Below are 24,619 nucleotides of genomic sequence, written 5' to 3'. Positions count from 1 at the left end.
CACAAGATACAAATATCTCCTCAAAAAAATACAGTTTCTATGTATTTAAATATATATATATATATTAGTATATTTTATAAGTAAAGAAGAATATTTTTTTTACTAGTTTTTCTTTGCCTTGTTATTCTTTTTCTTTTTCTTTGATTTTGAAGAATCATTATCGCCGCCTTGGTGCTTTTCGTCAGCTTCTTGTTCTTGTTCTTTTTCTTCCTTGACATCTTCAACCTTTTCACTAATTTCTGCTACCTTATCCTTTGTCTCTTCGGCTTTCACTGCCTCCACAGTTTTCTTTGATTCAACTTTCTTTGCTGATTCTAAAGATTTTTCAGACTTATCAGCGTATGTTTCCCATAATTTACTAAATGTTTCTGCTCTATCATCCAGTGCTTTCAATCTTCTTCTCAATGCTTCATTGAAACATATTTCCTGTGCCAATGGGAAAAATGTTTGAACCCAGCCTTTTTTATAAGTTTCACATTCAGTAACAATATCTTTCAATTCCAACTCCTGGAATTTTATTTGGATTTGATATTGTTTGAAAATGTCATCACCAATTAATCCATTTTGATACAATTTATTAAACACCGGTTCATTTTCTTTCAACTTCATCGACCTTCTAATGGCCTCAACTGCACGTCTCAACAATGCTGCCTTCATTACTTTTTCATGAGGTCTCTGATCTTTAGGCAAATCTTTATTAGTATATTGATCCTTTAAGTGTTGGTACAAAACAGCAGTGTAATTCTCCTTGAAAAGTGGTTCCACTTTGGTCAATGATTGTAATCGTCTCTTTCTGTATATGATCGAAAATGTGATGAATATCGACAATACCACACCCACATAAATCAATGGAGTGAAAACAGAAATTTTTACAATTTCCGGTTCAGGAGTCACGGTTTCTTCTGCCATCTTTGCGTTCTTTGATTTATTGATTAGCCTGTTTTGGGGATACTTGATAAAAATAGAAAAAAAAAGTGGTGATTTCTATTTGGTGGTTCCCATTTCAGTTCAAAGCTTTTTTTTTTCTTTGGAGTGGAGCTATTGAAAAATTTCTACTTCGAACACGTCAAAAAAAAAAAAGAAGAAAACTCTCATAGTAGAGCGAAAGTGAAGTATACTATGTCAAATCTTATACCGATAAACAAGTCGTGCATACATTTCAATATACAAATCTATGAATCATATTCCTTTCAGGTATCCCAAGCAAAACTCTACCAGCCATCACTATTTCTTCTATGTTTTATTCCAAAATATCTAGCTAACTCATCGTATATTTCATTAGCTTGATCTTCATCGAAATTTTTGCTTAATTCTATAATATCTTTCTTTTTGTTAATATCTAAAATTGCTTCTTTACTATTAGTCTGTTGCAAAGCATGGTCTATTTCTTCTCCATCTGGCAATATGATCTCATAAAACACTCCTAATCTTATCAAATCAATTTTTTCCAACAGCTTAAACTCTTTCAAAGTGACAGGTAATGCAAAGTCGGGCAAATCGCCATCTTTATTTGTAATAGGTGCCAACTTTTCGTCGTCTCCTTGAACGGTTGCATTGTAAGTTCGACGCATAGTTCTAGCCTCTAAAGCATCCAATTGGGTTTGTAATTCTGTGACCAATTGAACAATATCATCGTTGTTCACATAATCGGTTAAATCCAATGCAGGTTGTTGATTGATATTCTGAGCAGCTTGGTTTTTCTTATTTCTCAATTCAACGTCAACTAACTTTTGTCTCGCTTGAACCATTACGCTGGCCTGTTTTTTGACTAAAGCTTCCAATTCAGCCACTTTTGCTTTAGCCTCATTTAATTTGGAAAGTTCAGACATGATAATTGTTGGTATTATGTTGTTAAAGTATAAGAAAATTAGAGAAAAGAAAGTGGTGTTGTTAGATTTATTTTTTTTTTTATTGTTCCGCCTTGCCTAGAATTTCTAGTACCAGGGGTCCGAAAACAACAACAACAACAACAACAACAACAACAACAACAACAACTCATTCGTCCGCAAAATACTGCAACAAAGCAAAGATTCGAAGAATGTCTGTGAGCAATTGTAATTATTTACCACTTCTTGGTGTACATTAATAGCACCTGTCTATGAATCTACATACTAATCGAGAACTATTGGATCATCCCAACTTTCACCATCACCATAATGAATCTCGTTATCCGTTTCTTGATGCAACAATTCTTGAGCTCTTTCATAAAAATTAAAACGCTTTTTTGTCTTGACTGGGGTTTGCAGCACCACTGGATTTCGGTCATCTTCATCCTCTTCATCAGATGTGAGCACAATCACTTCGGCAGACTGTTCCTTTTTCTCCCCTGTTGGTGCTGGTGTTTTCCGATTATCATCAATTAAGCGGTATTTATCCAATCCAATTAATAATTCAACACGGTCTATTTCCTTGGGAGTAGCACGAATGAAATAATTGAATCCATCACTTATGCACAATTCGCTTAATGGGAACTGGGTATCGCAAATTGGGCATTTGTACATGGGAAATTTGTGACAAGGAGTTACAAATCGACTACTATGTTCGGGCTTTGGATTATTGATAACCTTTATATAAGGTTCGCCCAATCTGTTATACAAACTAGTAATTTCACCAGATTGACTACTATGCCCAGAATTGCTATTGTAAATGTTGTTATTATTTATACGGTTGTTTAAGGTGAAATTTGAATGAAATGTTGGTAGTACCAAGTAGTTATGAGTTCCGTTGTTTCCTGGTAAGGCAACAGGTAGCTTATTCGAAACATTGGGATTACTGGTTGGGTTTGGGAATTGTGAGTTTTGTGACGAAAATGGAAATGAGCTACTCACTGTTGGTTGTTGATTGACTTGCTGTTGGATTCGGGCAAGATATGCACGATTCAGTTGTACAAGATTTCTTCTGGTTATCTCTTTAGTAGCAGTACTAATCTTATTAAATAGACAAAAGTTTTCATAATCAAAGCATTGAAAATGTATGCATGAGGTTGACTTAACTGGTAGATTTATTCGGCCACCTCCCAAAGGATCCCTTAGGGAAAACACCATCCGATCTACAGGGGCAAATTCATCTTCAATAGAATGTAGCTCGTTTCTCACAATTGGGGAAACATTTCTCGGTAGTATCTTATATGTCTCATCTACAGATGGACTGTCTGGGATGGAAGAGTTTGGTTGCTTTTTGGGCAGCACAGATGATAGTTTTCCGGAAGGTTTCTTTTCCTGGTTCTTTTCGGTTGTAGGTGCTGTTTCTGGTTGATTTGGTATTAAAGGTCGGCCTGGAGTCACCAATACTGAATGCTCAGTTAAAAAATCCATTAGCTCGTTATCCATAGAGCTAATTTCGCTATCGGAAATGTCTTCTCCAGCATCATTATTCTTTGGTGTTGCTGTTTCTGATAATCCAGAAGACATCGGTGGCAATGTCTCTGCATTCGAATCTTTTTCGTTGGTTGTTTCATTTGAATTCTCCATTTCTGTACCGTTTGATGGGCTTCTTGATATACTTTTTAACCGTGTTGGATCCAAACGTATTGTAACCAAAATCTTTGCATGCTTGTACTTTCGACCCATTTCATGAACTATTGAAACCTTGTCTGTCGAAAGTTTGGGTCCCCGTACACGTCTTAACCTTGCCATTTTTAGAATGAGTTCAAACAAAAACTATTTGTTAATAATATCGTTTTATTCTTTTAATTTCAAAGAGAGTCTTGGTTGTGGTTGATTTATTTATGAAGTTCTAGTTGAAAGTTATGTATGAGAGCAGCAAGAATTTTTTTTTTTAGCTTTTGGCATTCAAAAAAGTATTTAGTGACACTCTACTCAACTTGTGCTCGCTAGGTGCTCCTTGTTTTTCCACTAAAACGTAGTGTGGTTTGGACTGTATTTTATTTTTTTTTCTCCTAGAAGTGAATATGCAGTCAGGCAACTTTAAACGCAGCGAGGCGACAAAACATAAACTCCGGCGCCACATTCAAATTATTGAGCCCAGCTAATTTCCTCAAACGAATGCTCTTGAACAAAGCATTCTGACAAGACTGATGTTATTCTTTCTATTTCACACTAGTCATTTCAACGACATAGCTATTCTTCTTTTAATCAAGAATCTATACCGAGAGCATAAATTGGAATACTAATAGCATTCGAGATCTGGTAGAATTGTACAGAACTTGATAAGGAAGAATAAACTAGAGCTTTGTTATAGGTAATTCAAACTAAAACTCTTAACACAACGTATTAGTAGGTGATGGTAATGGCAACTGGACATTGTTTTGTGTAATAGTTTACCTGGGTAATTGAACACCATGCTTTTGCTCCTTGCTTTTTATTCTTTATTTTGCAGAATATTCGACCAAAAAATTACGGTTGAGAATCAGTTTTTTATTTGATTCTTAAATGTAATCAACTCTTACGAGAGTAATTTATGACCATTCATGCCAACAGATACAGCTATATCTATAAATCCAATCTATATACTCTAGAACGTTAAAGTAAATGTTAGTTTTTATTTCCTTTGCACTAAAGTATGCAACTAAACATTAACACTATCATTGATGTCTGGAGTTTACTAGAATTGACAAAGACAAACAAAATCAATTATATAAGACAAGATCACGTGACAAAGTATAACCTGATAATAGATTACTTACTCAATAATCTTGGCTGCAAAAGTGGTAATCGCATACAGAGACAGCTATTGTTATTAAAATTACTCAAACATATTCAGTTGACTTTGATTTGAGGGTTCAAGAAGCATAGATCTCGACTTTTACAAGCGCACCAATAAAGTTCAAGTTAAAATTACTGACTCATTCACGGCGCGCGGACCGATACAGGAGACACAAAATACTTGAAAATTTTTTTTTTTCTTTTTTGGTTCCCACAATTGCTTGTTATCTAATTAGGACCTTACCCCATTTAGGTGATAATATCATCTATCAATCAACCAACCACAACCAGTGAAAGTTTCTCTCTCTGTCTCTTTTTTTTTTTAACATTTATTTTTTCATTCTATCCTAAGTTTTCTTTTCTAGAAAGAAATAGAACACCATTGCATTAACATTAAGCCATACTATGATGTTACGATTTAGGTCATTTTCTACTACGACTCACCTATTGCGTGGACAAAATTTAACTGAAAAAATTGTTCAAAAATATGCTGTTGGATTGCAACCACTGAGTAAAAAAGTGTACAGTGGTGATTATGTCACCATCAAACCGGCTCATTGTATGTCCCACGATAATTCATGGCCGGTAGCCACCAAATTTATGAATTTAGGAGCATCTAAAGTGAAAGACAACAGACAAATTGTGTGTACATTGGATCATGATGTACAGAATAAACTGGAACAAAACTTAACCAAATATACAAATATTGAAAAATTTGCCAAATCTCAGGGAATCGACTTTTACCCAGCTGGTAGAGGTATTGGGCACCAAATCATGATTGAAGAAGGTTATGCTTTCCCATTGAACTTAACGGTTGCCTCAGATTCTCATTCTAACACTTATGGTGGGATTGGTGCATTGGGTACACCAATTGTACGTACTGACGCTGCATCAATTTGGGCCACAGGTCAAACATGGTGGCAGATCCCCCCAGTGGCTAAAGTCGAGTTGATTGGCCAATTGCCTAAAGGCGTCACAGGTAAAGACATTATTGTTGCCTTGTGTGGGATATTTAATAACGATGAAGTGTTGAATCATGCTATTGAGTTTGTTGGTGATGATGCTATATCTAAATTACCCATTGATTACAGATTAACCATAGCTAATATGACAACCGAATGGGGTGCGTTATCGGGATTGTTCCCTGTTGACGAAACTTTGGTTGAATTTTATCAAAACAGATTGAAGAAATTGAATAAACCAGATCATCCAAGAATTAATAACCAAACTATCGATCAATTGATTAACAACAAATTGACCCTGGATAATGATGCTGTATATGCTAAACATTTACAAATTGATTTATCTTCATTATCTCCATACATCTCGGGTCCTAATTCTGTCAAAATTTCTAATTCATTATACGACTTGTCCCAACAAAACATTGCCATTAATAAAGCTTACTTGGTTTCATGCACCAATTCTCGATTATCTGACATTCAAGCTGCTGCTGATATAATCAAAGGTCACAAGGTTAATCCCAATGTTGAATTTTACGTGGCAGCTGCTTCATCATTAGTGCAAAAGGACGCAGAGCAATCAGGGGCTTGGCAAACCATTTTGGACGCTGGGGCTAAACCGTTACCAGCAGGATGCGGTCCATGTATTGGATTGGGTACTGGGTTATTGAAAGATGGAGAAGTTGGTATTTCTGCCACCAACAGAAACTTCAAGGGAAGAATGGGTTCAAAAGATGCATTGGCATATTTGGCGTCACCTGAAGTTGTTGCTGCATCAGCAGTTTTGGGGAAAATTGGTGGTCCTGAAGAATTGAATGGTGAACCAGTCAAACAGGCACCACGAATTATTAAATCTATAGAAACAGAGAGTAACTCGGCCAATGAAGCAGAATCAACCAGTGAAGAAGCTTCTGGATCAATTGATATATTACCAGGATTCCCACAATCCATTGAAGGAGAATTAATTTTGTGTAATGCCGATAATATCAACACTGACGGGATTTATCCAGGGAAATATACCTATCAAGATGATATTACCAAAGAACAAATGGCTAAAGTGTGTATGGAAAATTATGATTCACAATTTTACTCGAAAACCAAACCAGGTGACATTATAATATCTGGATACAATTTTGGTACTGGGTCATCAAGAGAACAAGCAGCCACATGTATATTGGCTCGAGGCATGAAATTGATTGTTGCCGGGTCATTTGGTAATATTTTCAGTAGAAACTCAATCAATAATGCCTTGTTGACACTAGAAATACCTGATTTGATCAATAAATTACGTCAACAATATGAAGGGAATGATGAATTGACAATCAGAACTGGGTGGTTCTTGAAATGGGATGTGACTAAGGCGCAAGTAACAGTGGTTGATGGTGACGATAATTTGATTTTGACACAAAAAGTTGGTGAATTGGGGACTAATTTACAAGATATTATTGTTAAAGGAGGATTAGAAGGTTGGGTTAAAAGTGAATTGAAAACAAACCAATAATGAGTTTTACATTTAATTAATTAGTATATATTTTACGAATAGAGTTTATCCTAAAATATTAATATAGTTGTAGTTGTTCGAAGAATTACCAGCGAAATAAGTGGTAATCGAATATGTTTTGCCCATCAATTCAAAGAGAAGACAGAGAAGAATGTATAACTAGGTGTCAAGATAATGATAGGATGGATAGCAACAAGGTGGGCTGGGCATACGGAACTTTAACATAGCAAACAAAAATTAGTGTTTGAGGAATAAAGGATGGATAGTCGATTTGTTCATACAACATTCCTACCTACCAACTATTGCAAATTCTTTTACTCAATGAGGATATGAGACTTTTAGTAGGTAATTAAATGAATTTAACCTATAATACATCCTACCGATATATTTTTAATGCAATAGCAACCAAATCAACAAGAATAGAATTACACTACAATCAATATTGCAAGTTATGAGTTTTTCAGGATAGAAATATGCATAGCTGCAATATCTGCAACATATACCCTTGATTGATCAATCATGGACAACATTCTATTGTTTTAATGTGCTCTTTTGTAAGTGTAACAAGTAGAGAAAAGGAAATTAAGGATTGAAGGGGGGGGGGGTTCATTGACATATGATTAATTTATGTCCAGTTGCTAATACTTTATACTTGAAGCAAATAACCTAAAACTTAATGTATATCATTTTTCTCAACCAAGGATAATAAACAACAGATTACATGTGAAGAATATTGTATACTTGGGAAGAGCAACCGTACATGGCACTGTTTTAATAGATAACTGTACCAATAACTTCAAACCAAACCAAGCAACCGACATAATTGCCTCAAAGGTCCAGTTCTATTTTGAAAGCGTTGTTTCTGTTAAGAAACGACAGTTTAAACAGTTATTATGTCAGGATAATAGAATTATAATAATTATAAGTGATTGAGTTGCTGGTGTACAAATATGCCACCACATTATAGATTAAATAGATAAAAGAAGTGAAAAAGATTGCTTCCCTAAATTCACTGCTTTGTAAATTCATAGAATATGTATGGTTTATATTGTATCTTACGAACTTCACAATAATAGAGCGCACGAGAAAAGAAACAGTATGAAATTGATGATGTGGGGGAGGGACAATTTGATCAAAAAAAGTGAATCAATGAGGGGTATAAATGGCAAACCATAGACTAGAAAGACAGACCATTAGCAATCAAGCAAAGATAAAAAGAAATAGCGACAAAGCATTCATTTGAAGAATCTATATGGAATGAAGAAGGGGATAGGTGTAAGAATCGTAATGTATTTTACCATAGTAAATAGAAATAAGAGAAATAAACAGGTTATACAACAACATACGAATCTCTTACAGTTTCTTACAGATGTTACTTGGCTAATTGTTTAGCTTGGTATCCAAGTCAGCTGATATCCAACAAGAAAAGAAGAAGATTAAGGAGGTACAAGAAAATAATCACTCATTATGAGTAGAAAGAATAAATAGAATAAAATAATAATTGGAATGGCTAAATACGATTAATGGAATTTACTAGCACAAGAAAATAAAATAGAATAAGTCAAATTAAAAAAAAAAAAGAACAATCTCAAACAAACATGAACTAACATGGAAACTATTTTCAGGTTATGCAAATAAAAGCAGAAGTATTTGGTTAGACGAAGAGGTTGGTAGGAGTAATGGTTGGTGACAACAAATATTATTATTACCATCTTTTCTTCCTTGTTTTTCTTGATGCCGTTGTTGACTGAATTTGGATAAACAAAAAATAACTAGAAAATGGTAGCAGACTAAACTTTATTTGCGTTATGCCATGTGTCAAAAATATGGAAACATAAAAAGTTAAAAGCTTATCTGAGTAGTAGTGGTAGTAATAGTGGATAATACAAGCTTTTTCTCTCTTCCTTTCTTTCTTGTCCAAAACAATGAAACCTAACCACAATAAATGAATATACTGATATGCAAGGTGCACATGTTGACTCGTTCGACTCCCTTATCAGAGAGGAAGGAGGCAATTCTAGGTCCAAGTTATATGTGCATTGTAATTTGACGATCAGTGGCTGTGATGAATTTGAGTCATAGGTAACTAGAAAGGAGTAGCTTTACATGTGAAATGTTAAAACAGATAGTGGAATAGATTAGACAATAATGAGCAGCAGAACATAGATTAGAGATGTGAGTTCTAGAACTGCCGTTGAAATAACAAAAGAACAAAAAATACATAAAACCACAAAGAAACAACATTTAAATTTGCAGTTATTTAGATATAGAAATTTGATCGACAGTTAATAACAATAGTTTGTGAATAATGCATCTTCGTCAAGACTTGTTTAAATAAGAGGAACGAACAAGACATAAATTTCAATTTATTCGGAAAATTTTTTTGGTCTATTATTCTTCTTATTACCATATTACTCTCTATCTGCAAGTGAGTTAGATTTTATCAAAGCGACATGTGATAATAAAAAAAAAAATGATCAACACGAAAAAAACAACAAAAAATTCTTTGACAAATGAGTATCTCAATAGTTTAAGATAACTTGACATAGAGACGGCTACTTTTTTTTTTGCAAATATTCAATCAATAGAATAACCTGGTAAATTATAGTAGTAATAGTAGTTAGTTGGCTATAGTTTATCGATTTGAGAGTGATGAAATGGTGAGAATTAATGGAGTGACTAATATCCGGTATATAACTCTGTCAACGGTAACGGAGTTTTTGCTTTTTGCTTTTTGCTTTTTGCTTTTGTAAATCGGAGGAATTCCGGAAATATACACAAGAGGCAAAAATAAGAGATGAAAGTAGCGTGTGCGTGTGATATTACCAATATCCTGTATATAAGTACCAACTTTGTCAATTGAGACTCTGAATTTCAAGTATTTTTAGTTTTCTCACACTCTCAATCACTTTTAGTCTTTTTGACACGACCATACCATTTATTGTTGTTACACAAACTAGTTTTTTTGAACAAGTAAGGAAAGTGATAATAATAATAATACTTAACCGTCTTGATGGTTGGTTAGTTGGTTGGTTGTAGTTAAGTTAAGTTAAGTTTAACAATGTAACAATAATAAAATTATACTATCGGTAGTAGTAAAGTGGAGTGGTAAAAAGGTTACGTTCCTTTCTTTTTTTAGGTTCTTGTACTTGTGTTGTTTTATTATTGTTCTTAGTAATTGCTTATTATAGAAGAAGATGATGATGGGGGAAAATACTAGTACCAGTAAGAGGGGTATTTTTTTATTTATTGTTAACTAAGTTCTTAGTTACATCTTCTTTCATTTCCGTTCATTTCACTTTGCATCATTAATTGTTTGTTGCACTGGGTATTTCCACTAGTGATACATCTATTGTATATACGGGACTTCACCATGACTTAATATATATATGTTATTACATTTCCTTGTTTCTTACTTTCGTTCTTTTTATTTCCTCTTATTTTGTTTTTACATTTTACTATTTATTCTATTCAGCCTTACATTTATACATCTATTCATTACATTTACACATTACCTACACTACTACTGTCATTCAATACACCATGTCGATATTAACTACCATCACTAACAGATTAACCAATTATACTACCAATTTTCAAAACAATAAACTAAATCATCAACCAAATATCGATGAAGGCACAACCGTAACGGAAAATGCTTACGGGTTATTTGATTTATTTCTATATTATTTGATGAATTTGATACTATTTATGGTGTTATTTATTGATTTAATTGTGGAATTTATAAAAAATTGTGTACACAATTATAATATTGTTGCTTGTTCATTCAAACACAAGTTGTACAATAACATCAACTAAAGAGGGCATGATGAGATACATTATAACTACAAAAAAAGAAGAATAGACTAGTATCGGGTTAAATCTCATTTGACCTTATTTATTTATTTATTGAACGAACAACAACATACAAATGAAACAATATTCATACATAGCAACAGAAAGAAACTATTTATACATATAAAGATAGAACAGTATAAATTAACTCAATTAAAAATACATATATACATTACAAACAATTGACTTTGACTTGACTCTTTTTTGAAAGAAACAACAACAAGTTTCAAGTTACACTAAAATGTAGGTTGATCGAATTTGGTCTGAACAACAAAAAAATCGTTAAATCCATCCTGCAGTAGAGAGTATTGAATAAATTTAGCTAAAATTTATACTTTGAATGTTTTGATTTAGTTTGTATACTCTGGAAATTTTTCAAAACTACATGACTACTTTTTAGCAAAATTTACACAGTTGACATTCAAAGAGTTAATGCTGTTTATTTTGTTTGTTTGATTTGTAACATTTTTGATATTTAGATGCGAAAAATTTTTTTTTTGCAAGAATTTTCTAATTGCCTGTCAAAGTAATAAAATCACATTAATAGCAAATAGGAATAACATTGGAAAACTATTTTGCAATACTGTCAACGACAATATCCATGTCATCGAAATTTCAAGTATATTTGTCAACACCAAAAAGGTCATCACGGTTTTTTTATGGTTTAGTTTCTTTTTGTTTTGTGTTGGTTTTAATACTCAAGTGAGTTGAAGGAGTTTTAGTTCAGTTTTGGTGGAGGAGTAGTTTTTGTGTATTAAAATTACCCCACCTTTTTTTTTTCTTCTTCTTCTTCCCAAACAACTACGATGATTTATTATTTATTTATGTATGATCTTTACTCCGGAAATCAGATGGTTGTCGTAACAAATCAACAAAAAGTAACATCACTTATTCTTTTTAATTCTTTTGTGTTGTAAGTATTGTAGTTAACTACCAGTATTATTCGTAACAATCCTTCTTATACTTGGACAATTACTAATACTATCCTTACCAGATTAGCAACCTTTCCTATTCAAGCCATCGGCTACAATCTTCCACCATTTTGGTTGGCTGGATAAACCAATTATAACTGCACATATCACATTGCACAATTTCATTATAGTAATCAATTATTCCGTTACCACCCAATGTTCTCCACAATAACGTCATCATTAGTATTTGATGTGATGGTGTTTTAGATTTTTAGTTTATGTTATTAATTACTATAATTCCAATACATCATATAAAGAGCACTAACATTCTTCTAGAACGTTATTTACAATTAGTTTACTATATACAATGCAAAGTATAGTTAAAGCAACAAATGATAAGGAGCATTGGACAAAGAGCAAGTGATCGGTTTTCTTTACCTTTCCTTTTAGTTGTTTGTTGCATTGCTATTTAGTGCTTTTTTTTGACTTCTCACCACCAGCATTATTCTATTTTTACTTCTTGAAGAGGGGCATCTCTTTTTATGACTAAACCATAATAGGAAATTCTAGCCCATCATCTGTAGTAGCAACCTTATATATGCGATTAGTGTACTCGCCACAAGACTAGTCAGATCTCAACAACATTCATTACAGAGCTGTTTATAAACTCATTGTAGCAATGATAGTACCTTTGTTGTTGATTGTTGTTATACTCGACAAAAATGTAGATTTTGCTACTACAATTATTGTGCTTATTGGGATCAATCGTTGTAATAGCAAATACAAAATTCACTTTTGAGAATGATTATCTACTCCAGAAACAGCAACTGTGACAGCTTGGCCAAGACAATAAGTCTACATTTCGTCCCCACTAATAGATCTATATTTGTGATTATCGTCTTTGAAACTCTTTATTTCCGTTCGAATTTAACCCCACCTTAAATCCTCAGTTTAGCATTCAAATGTAACAACAATTTATACTAGTTGATCTGGAACTATTATTTGGTAGGTTGTTTTGATTAAATAAGCTTAAAGAATCTTGCAGTTATGATCAGGCTTAATACAGTATGTCATATTGTTCCCATTCACTATAACTCAACACGTTTTATAAAATTGATAGATACACCAATTGTTTGCTAATCAACATATTAGTTGGTGGGTCACACCAATAGTTTGAATACAGAAGTAATTAAAAGATCGGTCTTTCGGGTACACTCCTCTGCTAAAACTCAGTTGTTTAGTGATAAGGCTACCAAATATTGTCAGCCTTTACAGCCTTCAATATGAACCTTTCTTTCTGACAAACTTCAGTCTTCTACAACCAACAGTATACATAATAGGTTAGGCAATCACTGATTTTGGAATTGTTATTTTTACTTTTCTTATTTTTTTGTGTATATATTACAAAGTTGATGGAAAAAAAAGTACATATAACCCTATACATATTAGTTTACTAATATGCTGAACCCAAAAAAATTAGTTTCTTTCTATATTGCAATACTCATTAAAATATAAATATGTATATTAATGACAAAATTAAATCTGAACCTTGGATCAAATTTATTCTTCGTCTTCTTCTTCTTCGTCATCTTCAGCGACAGCGTAGAATTGTAATTTGTATTGGTTTTGCTTGACAGAAACAAATCTAATCCAGTCTCTGATTTGGTTCTTTTTCAAGTATTTCTTGGTCAAATATTTCAAGTATTTACCAGAAAAGCTACCGTTACCACTAACGACAACAACAACTTTGTTGTCAGATTCAGCAGTGATGGAAATGTCGTTACCTAAGTTACCAACAATACCGTCAACTTTAACGTGTTCAACCAAGTATTTGACATAACTTTCTTGGTCAAAGACATCGTTTTCAACTGGAGCAGCAACGTCAACAACAAATTTCTTGACAGATTTGGATTTCTTAGAAGTCTATAAATGAAAATAAATGTTAGCCTACTGCACGAGAATAACTCCCATAATATATATATTGTAATAATATAATATCATAGGAGATCCTAAATTTATGTTCCCTATCTTTTTTTTTCCAAATATAGTAAAGAAATAAGAACATAGATTTGACAGCATAGCATTGAAATAGTAAAAAATACCCCCCAGAACCCACGCTGATCATCCTTTATTCGGATGAATAAAAAGTCAATTAAGCATTGCAGGAATCACCCCATTGCAATACTCCTATATTCCAAAAACTCATGATGAGCAAATCTGTAACAGTACTATATTGTAGAAACAGAACAGAATAGGTTCGAATACAACAAAGGATTGTTCAAGCATGACAATCTTGTAATTAAATACAAATTCTCAAGCTATTCCTTTTCATCCCTCACCCACTTCTCTTCCCTTCTTTCTTGGAACTTGTTCCACAAGTAACACCTTAAATGAATCATTTTTTCCAATTATCTATCCCTTGGTGTACTTTTCTTCTTGTTTCTCCCTCTATATTGATTAAAAAAAAGATATCTAAATCATCATATGATACATACAACTGGAGCCATTTTTGATTATGTATAGTATTGATAACTAGATATCAAACCAAAGGAAAATAAACTTGAAAAATTTTTTTTTTTCACCATTTGCGACTGGAACTAGCATTCGCACTCAAACCATTTTTCTCATACATTAACTATGTGCTTCACGAAGATGTGTAGTGCCAGAAGTTAACGCGCGACGAATAGTTTTGTATGGGATGCTCACCACAAGAAAAAAAAGCAGCTTAAATATTACATCACGTGCAAATGCAACTCTAGGGCTATAGCCCTAGACAGCCTAATTGTATGACAAAAATAACCACTGACACACTTGCCTTAGGTTGTGGGATTTTGGTTTAACCTTCATTCCTCAAGCTGGTTCCCTGTCATTGCAACACCGGCCAAGTGTTTGATCAAACTATTTGTTAAACAAATGCGGACTCATTGGTAGCTTATTCTTCGCCTGTTCTGTTTGGATTACAGTTTCATCACAAGTAGATAGACTCTAGCGCTGTAACAGTTTACTAAAGGTATCATCAGAGGGAAACACAAAGATGATCAACAGCATGCATATCAGTTTTACTGCTCAAATGTGGTCATGGTTTATTTGCTCATTTGACTGGTGGTGGTTACAGTTGGTTTTCCGATATATCCATCCATCCCTTAATATTTCTTTTATCTCTTTTCTAAGCAAAGCACATTGTTCAAACAACTTCAAGGATAGTAGCAAACTAAGCAAAGAGAAAAAAAGAGAAAATCAAATTCACTTCTTGTAAATCTCTATGCTAATTCTCATCTTAAACAAATGAAATAAAAACAAAACAGTTTTCCGAAGAAGGGATTGCTATTTGGTCTACGGTGAGCAACCAAAAACTAGTTTCAAATAATTTGCTCATTTGACAAGTCCGCAATAGAAATGTGATGATTGAACGACTTAACGACTAACAACTACGGCGACGCCTGCCCTCGTCAAAATTTTTTCAGTGTAGCATCGTTTTTGAGTAGAAATATAAGAGGGTTCTAAACTAAAAAATGGGTTAGATTACGCGACACAAAAACCAAAAATAACCTAAAAGCTTACCATCATTCCATATTTTGTATGGAAAATACACATGTATACGCGATATGCAGCTATTGTTGTTTATCATTTTTCTTAGTTATGTTTTGAAACTCAAACTACGGAATGTCTTGGGTCTACTCGAAACATAATAACACGTATACAACACACAAACATTAAACTCAAACGATAAATCAGTTTTGGGGAATCTAATAGCAGTTTATTATTTTTATTTTTTTTTAATTTATTTCTGGGTTCAATATATATAAAAACCATTCGACGTCTGTGCACTTTCTTTTTTTTTTTCGTTTTTATTATCGAGTTTTCTTATCTTATTCATAATTTATATATACCCCCATCATTAATCGTGTTTACTTTTTGCACTGATTGTTAAACTATTTCTCGATAATCTTGTATTTAAAGCACCTTTCACAATTACCTAACTATAAAACGTCGTCACCACAACTATCCAACAAAAGTAAGACCATCTCCATCCAATGTTTGTCAATAATACAAGATATTTACTACAGTCATCGTCTACCGCTTCACCATCAGCAATACCCAGTAAAGATTCAAGCCATGGTATATTTTCCATAAGTCAAGAGTACACCGGGTTAGTAATATTTTTTGCATTGTGTTGTTTATTTGTTCTATTGGCAATATTCTACTTCCAAGAGAATAGTAATAATCCATTAATGCTATCGACCACGTACCAAGAATTAAAACAGGAGTACAATTCCAACCATAATAACGATAACGAAAGTAATGATAACCACAGATGATTTAAGAATTCGGTTTGAGGAACCAGAAAGGAAAATAACACAAGAAAACTATTAAATGATACCCAATATTTTGTCCCAGTAATAAAGGTTGAGCATATATAATGGATAAATATTATGCGTATACTACTGGACGATTAAACTTCCATTTACACATGCACATACCAACAGCTGTTTGTGATCATATAGTTGATTTTTCAAAATTATATGTATGTTTTTGTTTAACGGAATATAAAATATACGTCTATAAATGTGAGACTTTTCAATTTCAAATTGTAAACAAACGTACAAAGCTCGAGGCCAATGGGATCTGGTTAAACGCCTGAGGAACCACGATATTGCATACCCATCGCACATGAATATACCTAGGATCTGATTCTAATCACAAGATCACAAACTTGTAACTAATTGGATTTAAGGTAGACGAAAAGTAAAGTTTTTTAAAAAAAGTGGGGTGGTATGAGATGAGATAGGGGTAAAGGATATAGTCAATCAACAACTACAGATCACTCATGAAATCTTTTTCTTTTGCCTTTGTGTGTGGATATGTGTATGTAAGTTCATGTGTGTGTTGATTCGTGGTCTCAAAAAGTGTGGTGCACTTCATATAAGACATGAATACATCAATACCGATAAACAGCTTGGATAAATAGAGGCGAAGTAAATTAATTAGGTTTCTCAGTTGTAGTTACTCAATACAAACGAAATAACAAAGAAACAGATTTATATTTGCATATGTAAAACCTATATGTGTAAATGTATTGTTTCTTCTAATCTTCTCTATTGTGCTTTCCTTTCTGCACTTTTTTTTTTGTCTCTGGTAGAACCCAACTTGATCATCGTCAAGACTTTATCAACAATAACAATCGATTCAATGATTTTGTATCGTATACGCAAATATACTTAACATTTTAGTCTCAATTTAGTGTTAGACTTTTTTATTAGTCCTTCTCACAAGCTTTTTACTTTATTGTTCCTTCAATCCAGGCGGTCCAATAATGCAAAGTTTGAAACGGACTTCTTGTTTCATCCCCTCCTCCGCTCTTTCATTAAGGTCTAGAACAGTTTATGTATGTGACGCACAAGCTTTGTTATTGTCCCATGTTTAACAAACTGCAAAAAAAAAAATGGACCCTGCAACAATAGTATGTAAAACTATCCATAACTTTATTGAATAATAAACTATGTTGGGAGTATTCTGGCACAACAAATACTTACTTTTAGGTTACTAACATTATTTTTCTTCAGCTAACTAATTATCTAGTTTATATCTATATCCATTATTGTTGAAATCACTATCGTGAGGTAAATAACAACTACAGAGTTGTCACAGTATCCAAAAAAAACTTTGTACCTATCAATACATTTTAAGCAATAGGTCATTTATTGCTGTAATCAAGTGTTACCAGTATCTCTAGTTAATGTTGAGTTTATACCTAAAACATGAACTATATCAACTTTAAATGCCCCTAATCACGTGATACAGCACATGGGAATTTGCTGATCTTGCTTCCTTGCACGTACACGGCACATGTACACGACTTTTTTTTCTAAATATTTTTTTTTTTGTTGTTGTTGTTATTAAACAATATTATTTTCATATATATAATTGCTTAGTTTACTTGCTTCTTACACCCTTTGCATATTTTTTTTTTTTCCTTTTTCTGCCAACTTGATCAAATTCGATGCTACATCCTAATAATTCAGTAGTCGATATGTCTAGCACTGGAAACATGAATGAAAATACAGATGCTCCACCGAAACAGCAGACGAAAAAGAAAATATCAAAACAGAATTCAACCAAAACCGATTTTTTTGCTGCACGATTGGCTAGTGCGGTTGACGATATAGAAAGCAGTGATAGTGATGAAACGTTTATATATGAGAATAATGATACTGAACTTGATGATAATGCTAGTAATATTAACAATAACAACAATAACAGCACCAATAACATTATCAATTTAGATAATGCTAGTGTTAACGGAAGTATGATTGCTTCATCCAATGCAATGGTGACTGGTCCTCCCGGAACATCGATAGCGTTAGGATCGGGCCTTCGATCGCCATCCATACTAGAGGGGGAACAGCTTCAATATTTTCATGACCCAGTGAGGCAACAACAGTTCAAACTTCCTTCTACCAAGGCTCCGTCAATTTCCAACTCCATCAGCAGTTCAAATAATATAGATTCAATACTTAAACGACCTGTACATCTACGTGAGGCATCAACGTATTCAGTGAATGATAATGACCACCGAAATCTTGTGCTACCAAACTCAACTGAAAGGTTTACTGCTTCACCTTCGAACAATATTGGTAATGAAAATATACCTCAATACCAGAAAACTAGTAGTGTTGCCCACTCAATCAATGAAGGATACAATGATGATACATTTTCATATAATGAAGTTGAGGATAATTTAATTGATGAAGATTCCACGGACGATGGGGATTTGACAAAAAATACCATTACTAATAACAACAATCCACCAACCACGTCGAGCCAACAGCAACCACAACCGCAACCACAGCCGCAACCACAGCAACCACAACTACATACTCTGTCTCCTCTAAATCAGATACAAGCAGCGACATCAGCAACACCTTCTGTGTCCACTAAAAACGCGTCTAAAAGAAATTACAAAACCTCATCCACTTCCTCAAAATTAAGATCAACTACATCAAAACTTTTCGATAAAAAAGGGTCACAACCAAGAAGATACAGTACCATTCCTGATGATATTGACATTGAAGATTTCGATGATGAGCTTATATACTATGACAACACAGCTAGGTTCCCAGCGAACGAATCAACTTCATTACTAAATCAAAACCAAAGAATCCCCCATTATAGATCACTTAATTTGAATTTCCCTCAGGTGAAGCGCCAAAGCAAGCGTTATTTGTCAACTGGCCAACCTTTAGAGAGTTCTGATCGTGGCTCTAACAAAGATGGTACTGATAATGGAAACAACAGTGATCACAATATTAATTCTCCTTTGACTGCTAATAATAATAATAATAACGTCAATCACAACGATCATGGTGATAACAAAAAGAGTAATACCAACAACAACAACATTGCTAATAATAGAGCATTTCCATTTCCTTATCAAGATCAACAACATCATTATTACTACGACTACGATGATTTTGACCAAGAATCACAAATCAATGGACCCAATTTTGATTTGCCAGACCTCCCTATAAACAGATCAGCTTCACGGAATTTTAACAACAACAATAACCCCAAAAGATTTGGCGACAGTCATTTTTTTCTACCAAGAAAGACAGATCAGTATAGTCAAAGAACAAGCTTTCTAAAGTCATGCATTCATACCTTTGTTTGTATATTAATTGTGCTTACCATAGGGTTTGTGTTGGGGTTTGTTTTGGCCACAACAAAAGATTTAACTGATGTAGGTATCACATCCATTGAGAACCCCATTGTTAGTAAAGATGAGTTAGTTTTCAATGTTGTTATTGAAGCATTTAATCCAGGGTGGTTTTCCGTTGACATCAATGAAGTAGAGTTGGATTTATTTGCAAGAAGTGGCTATCTACCTGATACAGATAATCTGAAAATATCTAACATGGGAGGGTCACAAAAAGTAGAGACGGTTAAATTAGGAACGATTTTGAATTTTGAATCGGTTCTCAATTTCAAAGGTGGGTTTCTCTCTCGAGAACCGACAATTCAAAAGGGAGGAATCCGATTATTATATCCTGGCAAAAATGTTACTGCCGAGGCTAAATTGGTTGTAAATATGGCTGATATTAAAATAGCTGCTTCCAATAGCATTGCTAAAGAAAGCACTACTAGTAATGACACCAACGATAATGACAACTCCAAGAAGTGGGAAATCATATCAAGCAATCCATTTGATTTGATTATAACTGGAGTATTGAAGTATGATTTACCATTTTCAAGAACCTCAAGATCAGTCGTGGTTAGAAAAACTGGGTATATTGATCCTACCTTATTCGTAATACCACAAGGAGAGAATAATATTTCAATTTAGTTCAAGGGCCCCCTTTTTTTATTTTTTTTTTTTCATTTTGGGATTTTTCATTATAAATAGAATATATACGTATATATGCTGGGCTATCGTTTATTATTTATGACTTTTTTAAAAATGATATTACAAAACTAATAATATTAATAGAAATAGCAAATTTTATTTTATATTCGACTATTTAACTTTGGTGTAATACTAATTCGTGTAGCGATTTATAGTTAGGTAGTTTGCGGAACTTTAAGTTTATATGGTTAGTTTTCGGTTCAAACGATGTACCTTTTGGGTTCAGATTGTTTTTAAAAGGGTTTAATTCCATTAATTTCTTGATATTAGTAGGTGGGTGGATTTCAAATATCAATAGCATTTTAATAATCATGACATACATTTGTTTAATCACCAAATTATAACCAGAACACATTCTTGAACCTGCACCAAAGGCAAAATGTTGATGACTATGAAGAGACTTGAATTGATGACCATGACCACTACTGCTTTTACTGTTGTTATTGATTATGAAATTCAAAAACTGAGATTTGATGCTATTTGATACTGGATCCAACCATCGATCAGGATCAAATTTATAGGGGTTAACAAAAATCTGGCAGTCATGATTTGCAGAATAAGCATTCATAAATAAATGTGTCTCTTTAGGAATAACGAAATCTTTGTATCGGATCGCCTTCGTAGTCAAACGTGGTAAGCTTAATGGCAATACTGTAAAATGTCGTAATGTTTCCAACACTAACGCTTCAATATATTGACAATTCATTGGGTTTTGTTGATTAGTGGTCATCTGCCCCTGCAACAGCAGTACTTTTTCCCAGGCAAGTACTATATTACCACCAGAATCTTCAAGAATATCTTGTATCGCCCTATTTTGCAAGTGTTCGCCTATTTTAGGGTGTGATAGAATTCCAAATAGATAGTTTAAACTCAATGGAGTATTATCTAGTCCAGCACTAATTAATGTTAGACATATACTTTGGATTTCTTGCTCGTTTAAACAATTATTGTGAGAAGTACAATTGGTGTCACTACTATCATCATTATTATTCTGGGTATTCGTAGTCTTAGTTATTAAATCTCCCAATATACTATTTTTATATTGTGGCAAATCTTCAGCTAGCCCTTGTTGAAGTTGTTGATACAATTTATTCATATAGCTATTTCTTCTTTCACCACACATTCGGGCAATTTCCGAGTTGTTGAACCACCGAGGCATAATCCGCAACAAGGGGATTGAGTCTTGTAAATTTGAAATTGGTGATCTTAACCGAATGATTTTATTTTCAATATCAATTATTTCTTGACAGAACTGACTATGTTCTTTATAACAATCCAACTCGATCCCATACCCAATGAAAATTGCCGTTTGTAAAACAAATTTTTGGAAATACGGTAACAAATTAATGTCTTCAAATTCATTATCACGTTTCCATAGCTCACCAATCATGATATTTATTTGACGATTAATGGTATCCAGTTTCAATTCAATTTGTCGCTTATTCAAATATTGTGAGATGGTCTTCTTCTTTTTTTGAAATGTTAAACTCGCTGGAGTAGACCCAATAGTAAATCCTTGAATTGCCGATACCAAATCATGAAATGTATAGCTTAATGGCCGGGAATTGTTTTGGCAACTATGGTTAACCCATAATCCAACAACATCGTCAAAACTATTAACAACAACGACTCGTTTATTTCCAATCCGAATTTGAAAAATCGATTGGTTATATAATTTTGACCAAGTCAAATAGATTAGTGCGGGATTCTCAAGGATAAGATGCAAATGTCCAATAAATGGTAGTTCACCAGGAATTGGGAATATATTAGCAATTTCTTTAGGAGTAATGATATAATCTATGGCAATCCCCAATGCTATAATTAATAGTACCAAGAAACAAGTGATGGTGACTGGATAGTCATTCAAGTAATTTAGCAATATTAGCAAAGCCTCATCCCACCTTATGCTCAGAAGCATACTATTGTTGTGGTTTGTGTTACAATCTTCTGGAAAAATTGATCCAGTTTAATCTTTAGATATATTAGTGATTTCTCGAAACTATGGCATTTTTTGGGTGTGCCATTTTTTGTCAATTTTTTTGCAGCATAATCAAATAAACGAACCACACGTAAGTATCAATCATATAGTATGTTAAACTGCCTTTTTTCGGGAGAGTTAGTGCTGCCATTAAAGTTTTTACATTAACACACCTACATATGTACAACTAAATAGATAAATTTTGCTTCACTTAAAACTCAGATCTGTATTGAGGTGCTTAAACCATTTCTTCTCTTTCTTTACCGATTATTTGATCTTTATAGAATTCTTGTTGTTGCTCTTTTCTGGCCAAATCATTCTCCTCTGCAATCAATTCATCAATGTCATAATCATAAGTGTTTGGATTATTATCAAGGTCCAATTTCTCTCTTTTTCTATGTCTCAATCCACTGCTATTACCACTAGCAGTACTTCCACTGTCAAGTTTGTTGAGTTTGATTTTAAGCGGTATGTCATCGGCCGTAACTTGAAGTCTTTCCTTTAATAAATGTGCTCTATCTTTTAAAGACTGGTGTTGTTGATTAGCTTGGTCGTCCAAATCTTGTATCTCATCCGGTGGAACATATCCGTAATATTGTTGTTGCTGTTGTTGTGGAGGTTTGCTTTCCTGTGATGACTTTTTCAGAGACTGGTGATGAGATCTATCGATTTCAATTTTTGTTAAACCCGATGCATAAGGTAATATTACCATCACAGCCACTAATATGACTGCTATAATCAAAATAGTGAAAAACATCAATAACGTATATCTATGGTTAATGAGTTGATGAAAAGTTGTTTTGAAAAGTGAAGAGTTAGTGGTAATTTTTTCTTTGATGTATTTGTTGATTTGATTTATCTCGGTCGTCATTTGAGGGAGAATTGGAGTCGGAATTAACAAAAATTAAATTCACGCGACAAAAGTCGGAAGTAAAGAAGAAGAAGAATACTATTTTGAATGAGTGGAAAAAAAATGGCTCGATTGGATAACCAAAAAAGAAAAAAAACAGAAAAACACTGTTACTATTCGATACTATTTTAAACTCAATCATAACACTGTACTAAACATACTTTCCCTCCTTATAACTGTATACTCTTAGAAATGTTCAAAAGATTTGCATTGAATTCAGCTAAATGCCTTAGCAAACCAGCTTGTACTCGACAACTTATATACCCTCAAACCAGATTCATCACCAAGACATTGCCAACTGTGGCGTCTGCTTTGAGACCAATAGGCTCAATTAGAGCTTATTCGCTCAGTACTGAAGGTGAAGCTATAGATGATAAAATTGATAAACTTACAGATAACGAGTATGCTAAAGTTTCCAACGAGTATTTAGAGAACTTGTCTGATCTGTTAGAGGAATTGAATGAAGACTTTGAACAAGTGGATTCCGAATTGAGTCAAGGGGTTTTAACTTTGACGTTGCCACCAAATGGTACTTATGTGATTAACAAACAACCGCCAAATAAACAAATTTGGTTGAGCTCTCCTATTAGTGGTCCTAAAAGATACGATTTAATTGGCGGTAAATGGGTCACATTACGTGATGGAAGTTCATTGACATCATTATTAGAGGAAGAAATATCAACAGCCATTGGTCAAGAGTTTAAATTTGAAACTGTTGAACAGTAGAAAGCGCAGGCTCGTTATAGAACTTGTTTCTTTTGTCACGAATATTCATATATGTAAATAGTATGCAAACTTCTGATTTATTGTCTAATAGTCAAGCTCTCTAGCTGATGGTATAGATTAAATAGAAATGAATAATGAATGAGGAAATTGATAGTTTTCATCAAGCACATCTGACAGCAGCTCGTCGTTGAGCGATAGAATCTAACAGCTTTGAAATAAGAAAACCATTAGCTAGTTAAAAACCAATAGTATCAAGCTGTTACTAACAAAACAAAACCGATGTATAAAAGTTGGCTATATTTCAGTATTTGGCAAAGCACATGTCACGTGAAGTGGAAAAAGGAAATTGGGGTTTACAACGAGGCTGAATCACCACCGTCATCATTCAATACAAAATGAAAAAGAAATGCTATGATTTGATTTCTTTTCGTTTCTGATTCTTAGTGATCTCTATATACTGGTTACTGATTCAGTGTCTCCTTATGCTTTAGAAAAAAACATCATTACAAAACTGGAAATCACAGATTATAATTTTGAAACCTGAAATTTGCTTAATGACGGATTTTTCTTGGTACTTATTATATAAACCCTCCTCCCTCCCCTCGACCTGAAAATTTCACCTCCGAATCTTTTTTTTTTGTTCGTCTTTGTATTACACCCCTCTCCTTTTTTTCATAAGTCAGTACTTCATAATTTTTAGCACAATTAACAAAT

General features: G+C 33.4%; 11 protein-coding genes across 11 annotated transcripts; 5 read left to right on the top strand and 6 right to left on the bottom strand. All coding sequences in view use genetic code 12, as the record gives it.

Moving 5' to 3' along the window:
* Positions 1-102: 102 nt before the first annotated feature.
* On the bottom strand, positions 103-909 carry CAALFM_C404440WA (Sec63 complex subunit; the record flags this gene model as incomplete). Its single annotated transcript, XM_712154.1, has 1 exon — positions 103-909. The coding sequence occupies one exon, from the start codon at positions 907-909 to the stop codon at positions 103-105; it is 807 nt and encodes a 268-aa protein (XP_717247.1).
* Positions 910-1,211: 302 nt separating this feature from the next.
* On the bottom strand, positions 1,212-1,829 carry MRP8 (Mrp8p; the record flags this gene model as incomplete). Its single annotated transcript, XM_712155.1, has 1 exon — positions 1,212-1,829. One exon carries the CDS (start codon positions 1,827-1,829, stop codon positions 1,212-1,214), a length of 618 nt encoding a protein of 205 aa, XP_717248.1.
* Positions 1,830-2,111: 282 nt separating this feature from the next.
* On the bottom strand, positions 2,112-3,635 carry FGR3 (Fgr3p; the record flags this gene model as incomplete). Its single annotated transcript, XM_712156.1, has 1 exon — positions 2,112-3,635. The coding sequence occupies one exon, from the start codon at positions 3,633-3,635 to the stop codon at positions 2,112-2,114; it is 1,524 nt and encodes a 507-aa protein (XP_717249.1).
* Positions 3,636-5,069: 1,434 nt separating this feature from the next.
* Positions 5,070-7,124, top strand: LYS4 (homoaconitate hydratase; the record flags this gene model as incomplete). The annotated part of the gene is made up of 1 exon (XM_712157.2): positions 5,070-7,124. The coding sequence occupies one exon, from the start codon at positions 5,070-5,072 to the stop codon at positions 7,122-7,124; it is 2,055 nt and encodes a 684-aa protein (XP_717250.1).
* A 3,543-nt stretch (positions 7,125-10,667) lies between these two features.
* CAALFM_C404400CA (uncharacterized protein) lies at positions 10,668-10,943 on the top strand (the record flags this gene model as incomplete). The annotated part of the gene is made up of 1 exon (XM_019475382.1): positions 10,668-10,943. The coding sequence occupies one exon, from the start codon at positions 10,668-10,670 to the stop codon at positions 10,941-10,943; it is 276 nt and encodes a 91-aa protein (XP_019330927.1).
* A 2,507-nt stretch (positions 10,944-13,450) lies between these two features.
* On the bottom strand, positions 13,451-14,397 carry CAALFM_C404390WA (60S ribosomal protein eL22; the record flags this gene model as incomplete). The annotated part of the gene is made up of 2 exons (XM_019475381.1): positions 13,451-13,813; positions 14,386-14,397. 2 exons carry the CDS (start codon positions 14,395-14,397, stop codon positions 13,451-13,453), a joined length of 375 nt encoding a protein of 124 aa, XP_019330926.1.
* Positions 14,398-15,924: 1,527 nt separating this feature from the next.
* CAALFM_C404380CA (uncharacterized protein) lies at positions 15,925-16,209 on the top strand (the record flags this gene model as incomplete). The annotated part of the gene is made up of 1 exon (XM_019475380.1): positions 15,925-16,209. One exon carries the CDS (start codon positions 15,925-15,927, stop codon positions 16,207-16,209), a length of 285 nt encoding a protein of 94 aa, XP_019330925.1.
* Positions 16,210-17,891: 1,682 nt separating this feature from the next.
* On the top strand, positions 17,892-20,231 carry VAC7 (Vac7p; the record flags this gene model as incomplete). The annotated part of the gene is made up of 1 exon (XM_706445.1): positions 17,892-20,231. One exon carries the CDS (start codon positions 17,892-17,894, stop codon positions 20,229-20,231), a length of 2,340 nt encoding a protein of 779 aa, XP_711537.1.
* A 175-nt stretch (positions 20,232-20,406) lies between these two features.
* CAALFM_C404360WA (uncharacterized protein) lies at positions 20,407-22,209 on the bottom strand (the record flags this gene model as incomplete). The annotated part of the gene is made up of 1 exon (XM_706447.2): positions 20,407-22,209. One exon carries the CDS (start codon positions 22,207-22,209, stop codon positions 20,407-20,409), a length of 1,803 nt encoding a protein of 600 aa, XP_711539.2.
* Positions 22,210-22,507: 298 nt separating this feature from the next.
* Positions 22,508-23,140, bottom strand: CAALFM_C404350WA (uncharacterized protein; the record flags this gene model as incomplete). Its single annotated transcript, XM_706448.1, has 1 exon — positions 22,508-23,140. The coding sequence occupies one exon, from the start codon at positions 23,138-23,140 to the stop codon at positions 22,508-22,510; it is 633 nt and encodes a 210-aa protein (XP_711540.1).
* A 231-nt stretch (positions 23,141-23,371) lies between these two features.
* On the top strand, positions 23,372-23,905 carry YFH1 (ferroxidase; the record flags this gene model as incomplete). The annotated part of the gene is made up of 1 exon (XM_706449.2): positions 23,372-23,905. The coding sequence occupies one exon, from the start codon at positions 23,372-23,374 to the stop codon at positions 23,903-23,905; it is 534 nt and encodes a 177-aa protein (XP_711541.1).
* Between the last annotated feature and the right edge of the window lie 714 nt (positions 23,906-24,619).

Source organism: Candida albicans, chromosome 4 (assembly GCF_000182965.3).
Source record: "Candida albicans SC5314 chromosome 4, complete sequence".
NCBI lineage: Eukaryota > Fungi > Ascomycota > Pichiomycetes > Serinales > Debaryomycetaceae > Candida > Candida albicans.
Note: the sequence above shows the minus strand (reverse complement) of the source record. Positions and strands in the feature narration are given on the sequence as shown.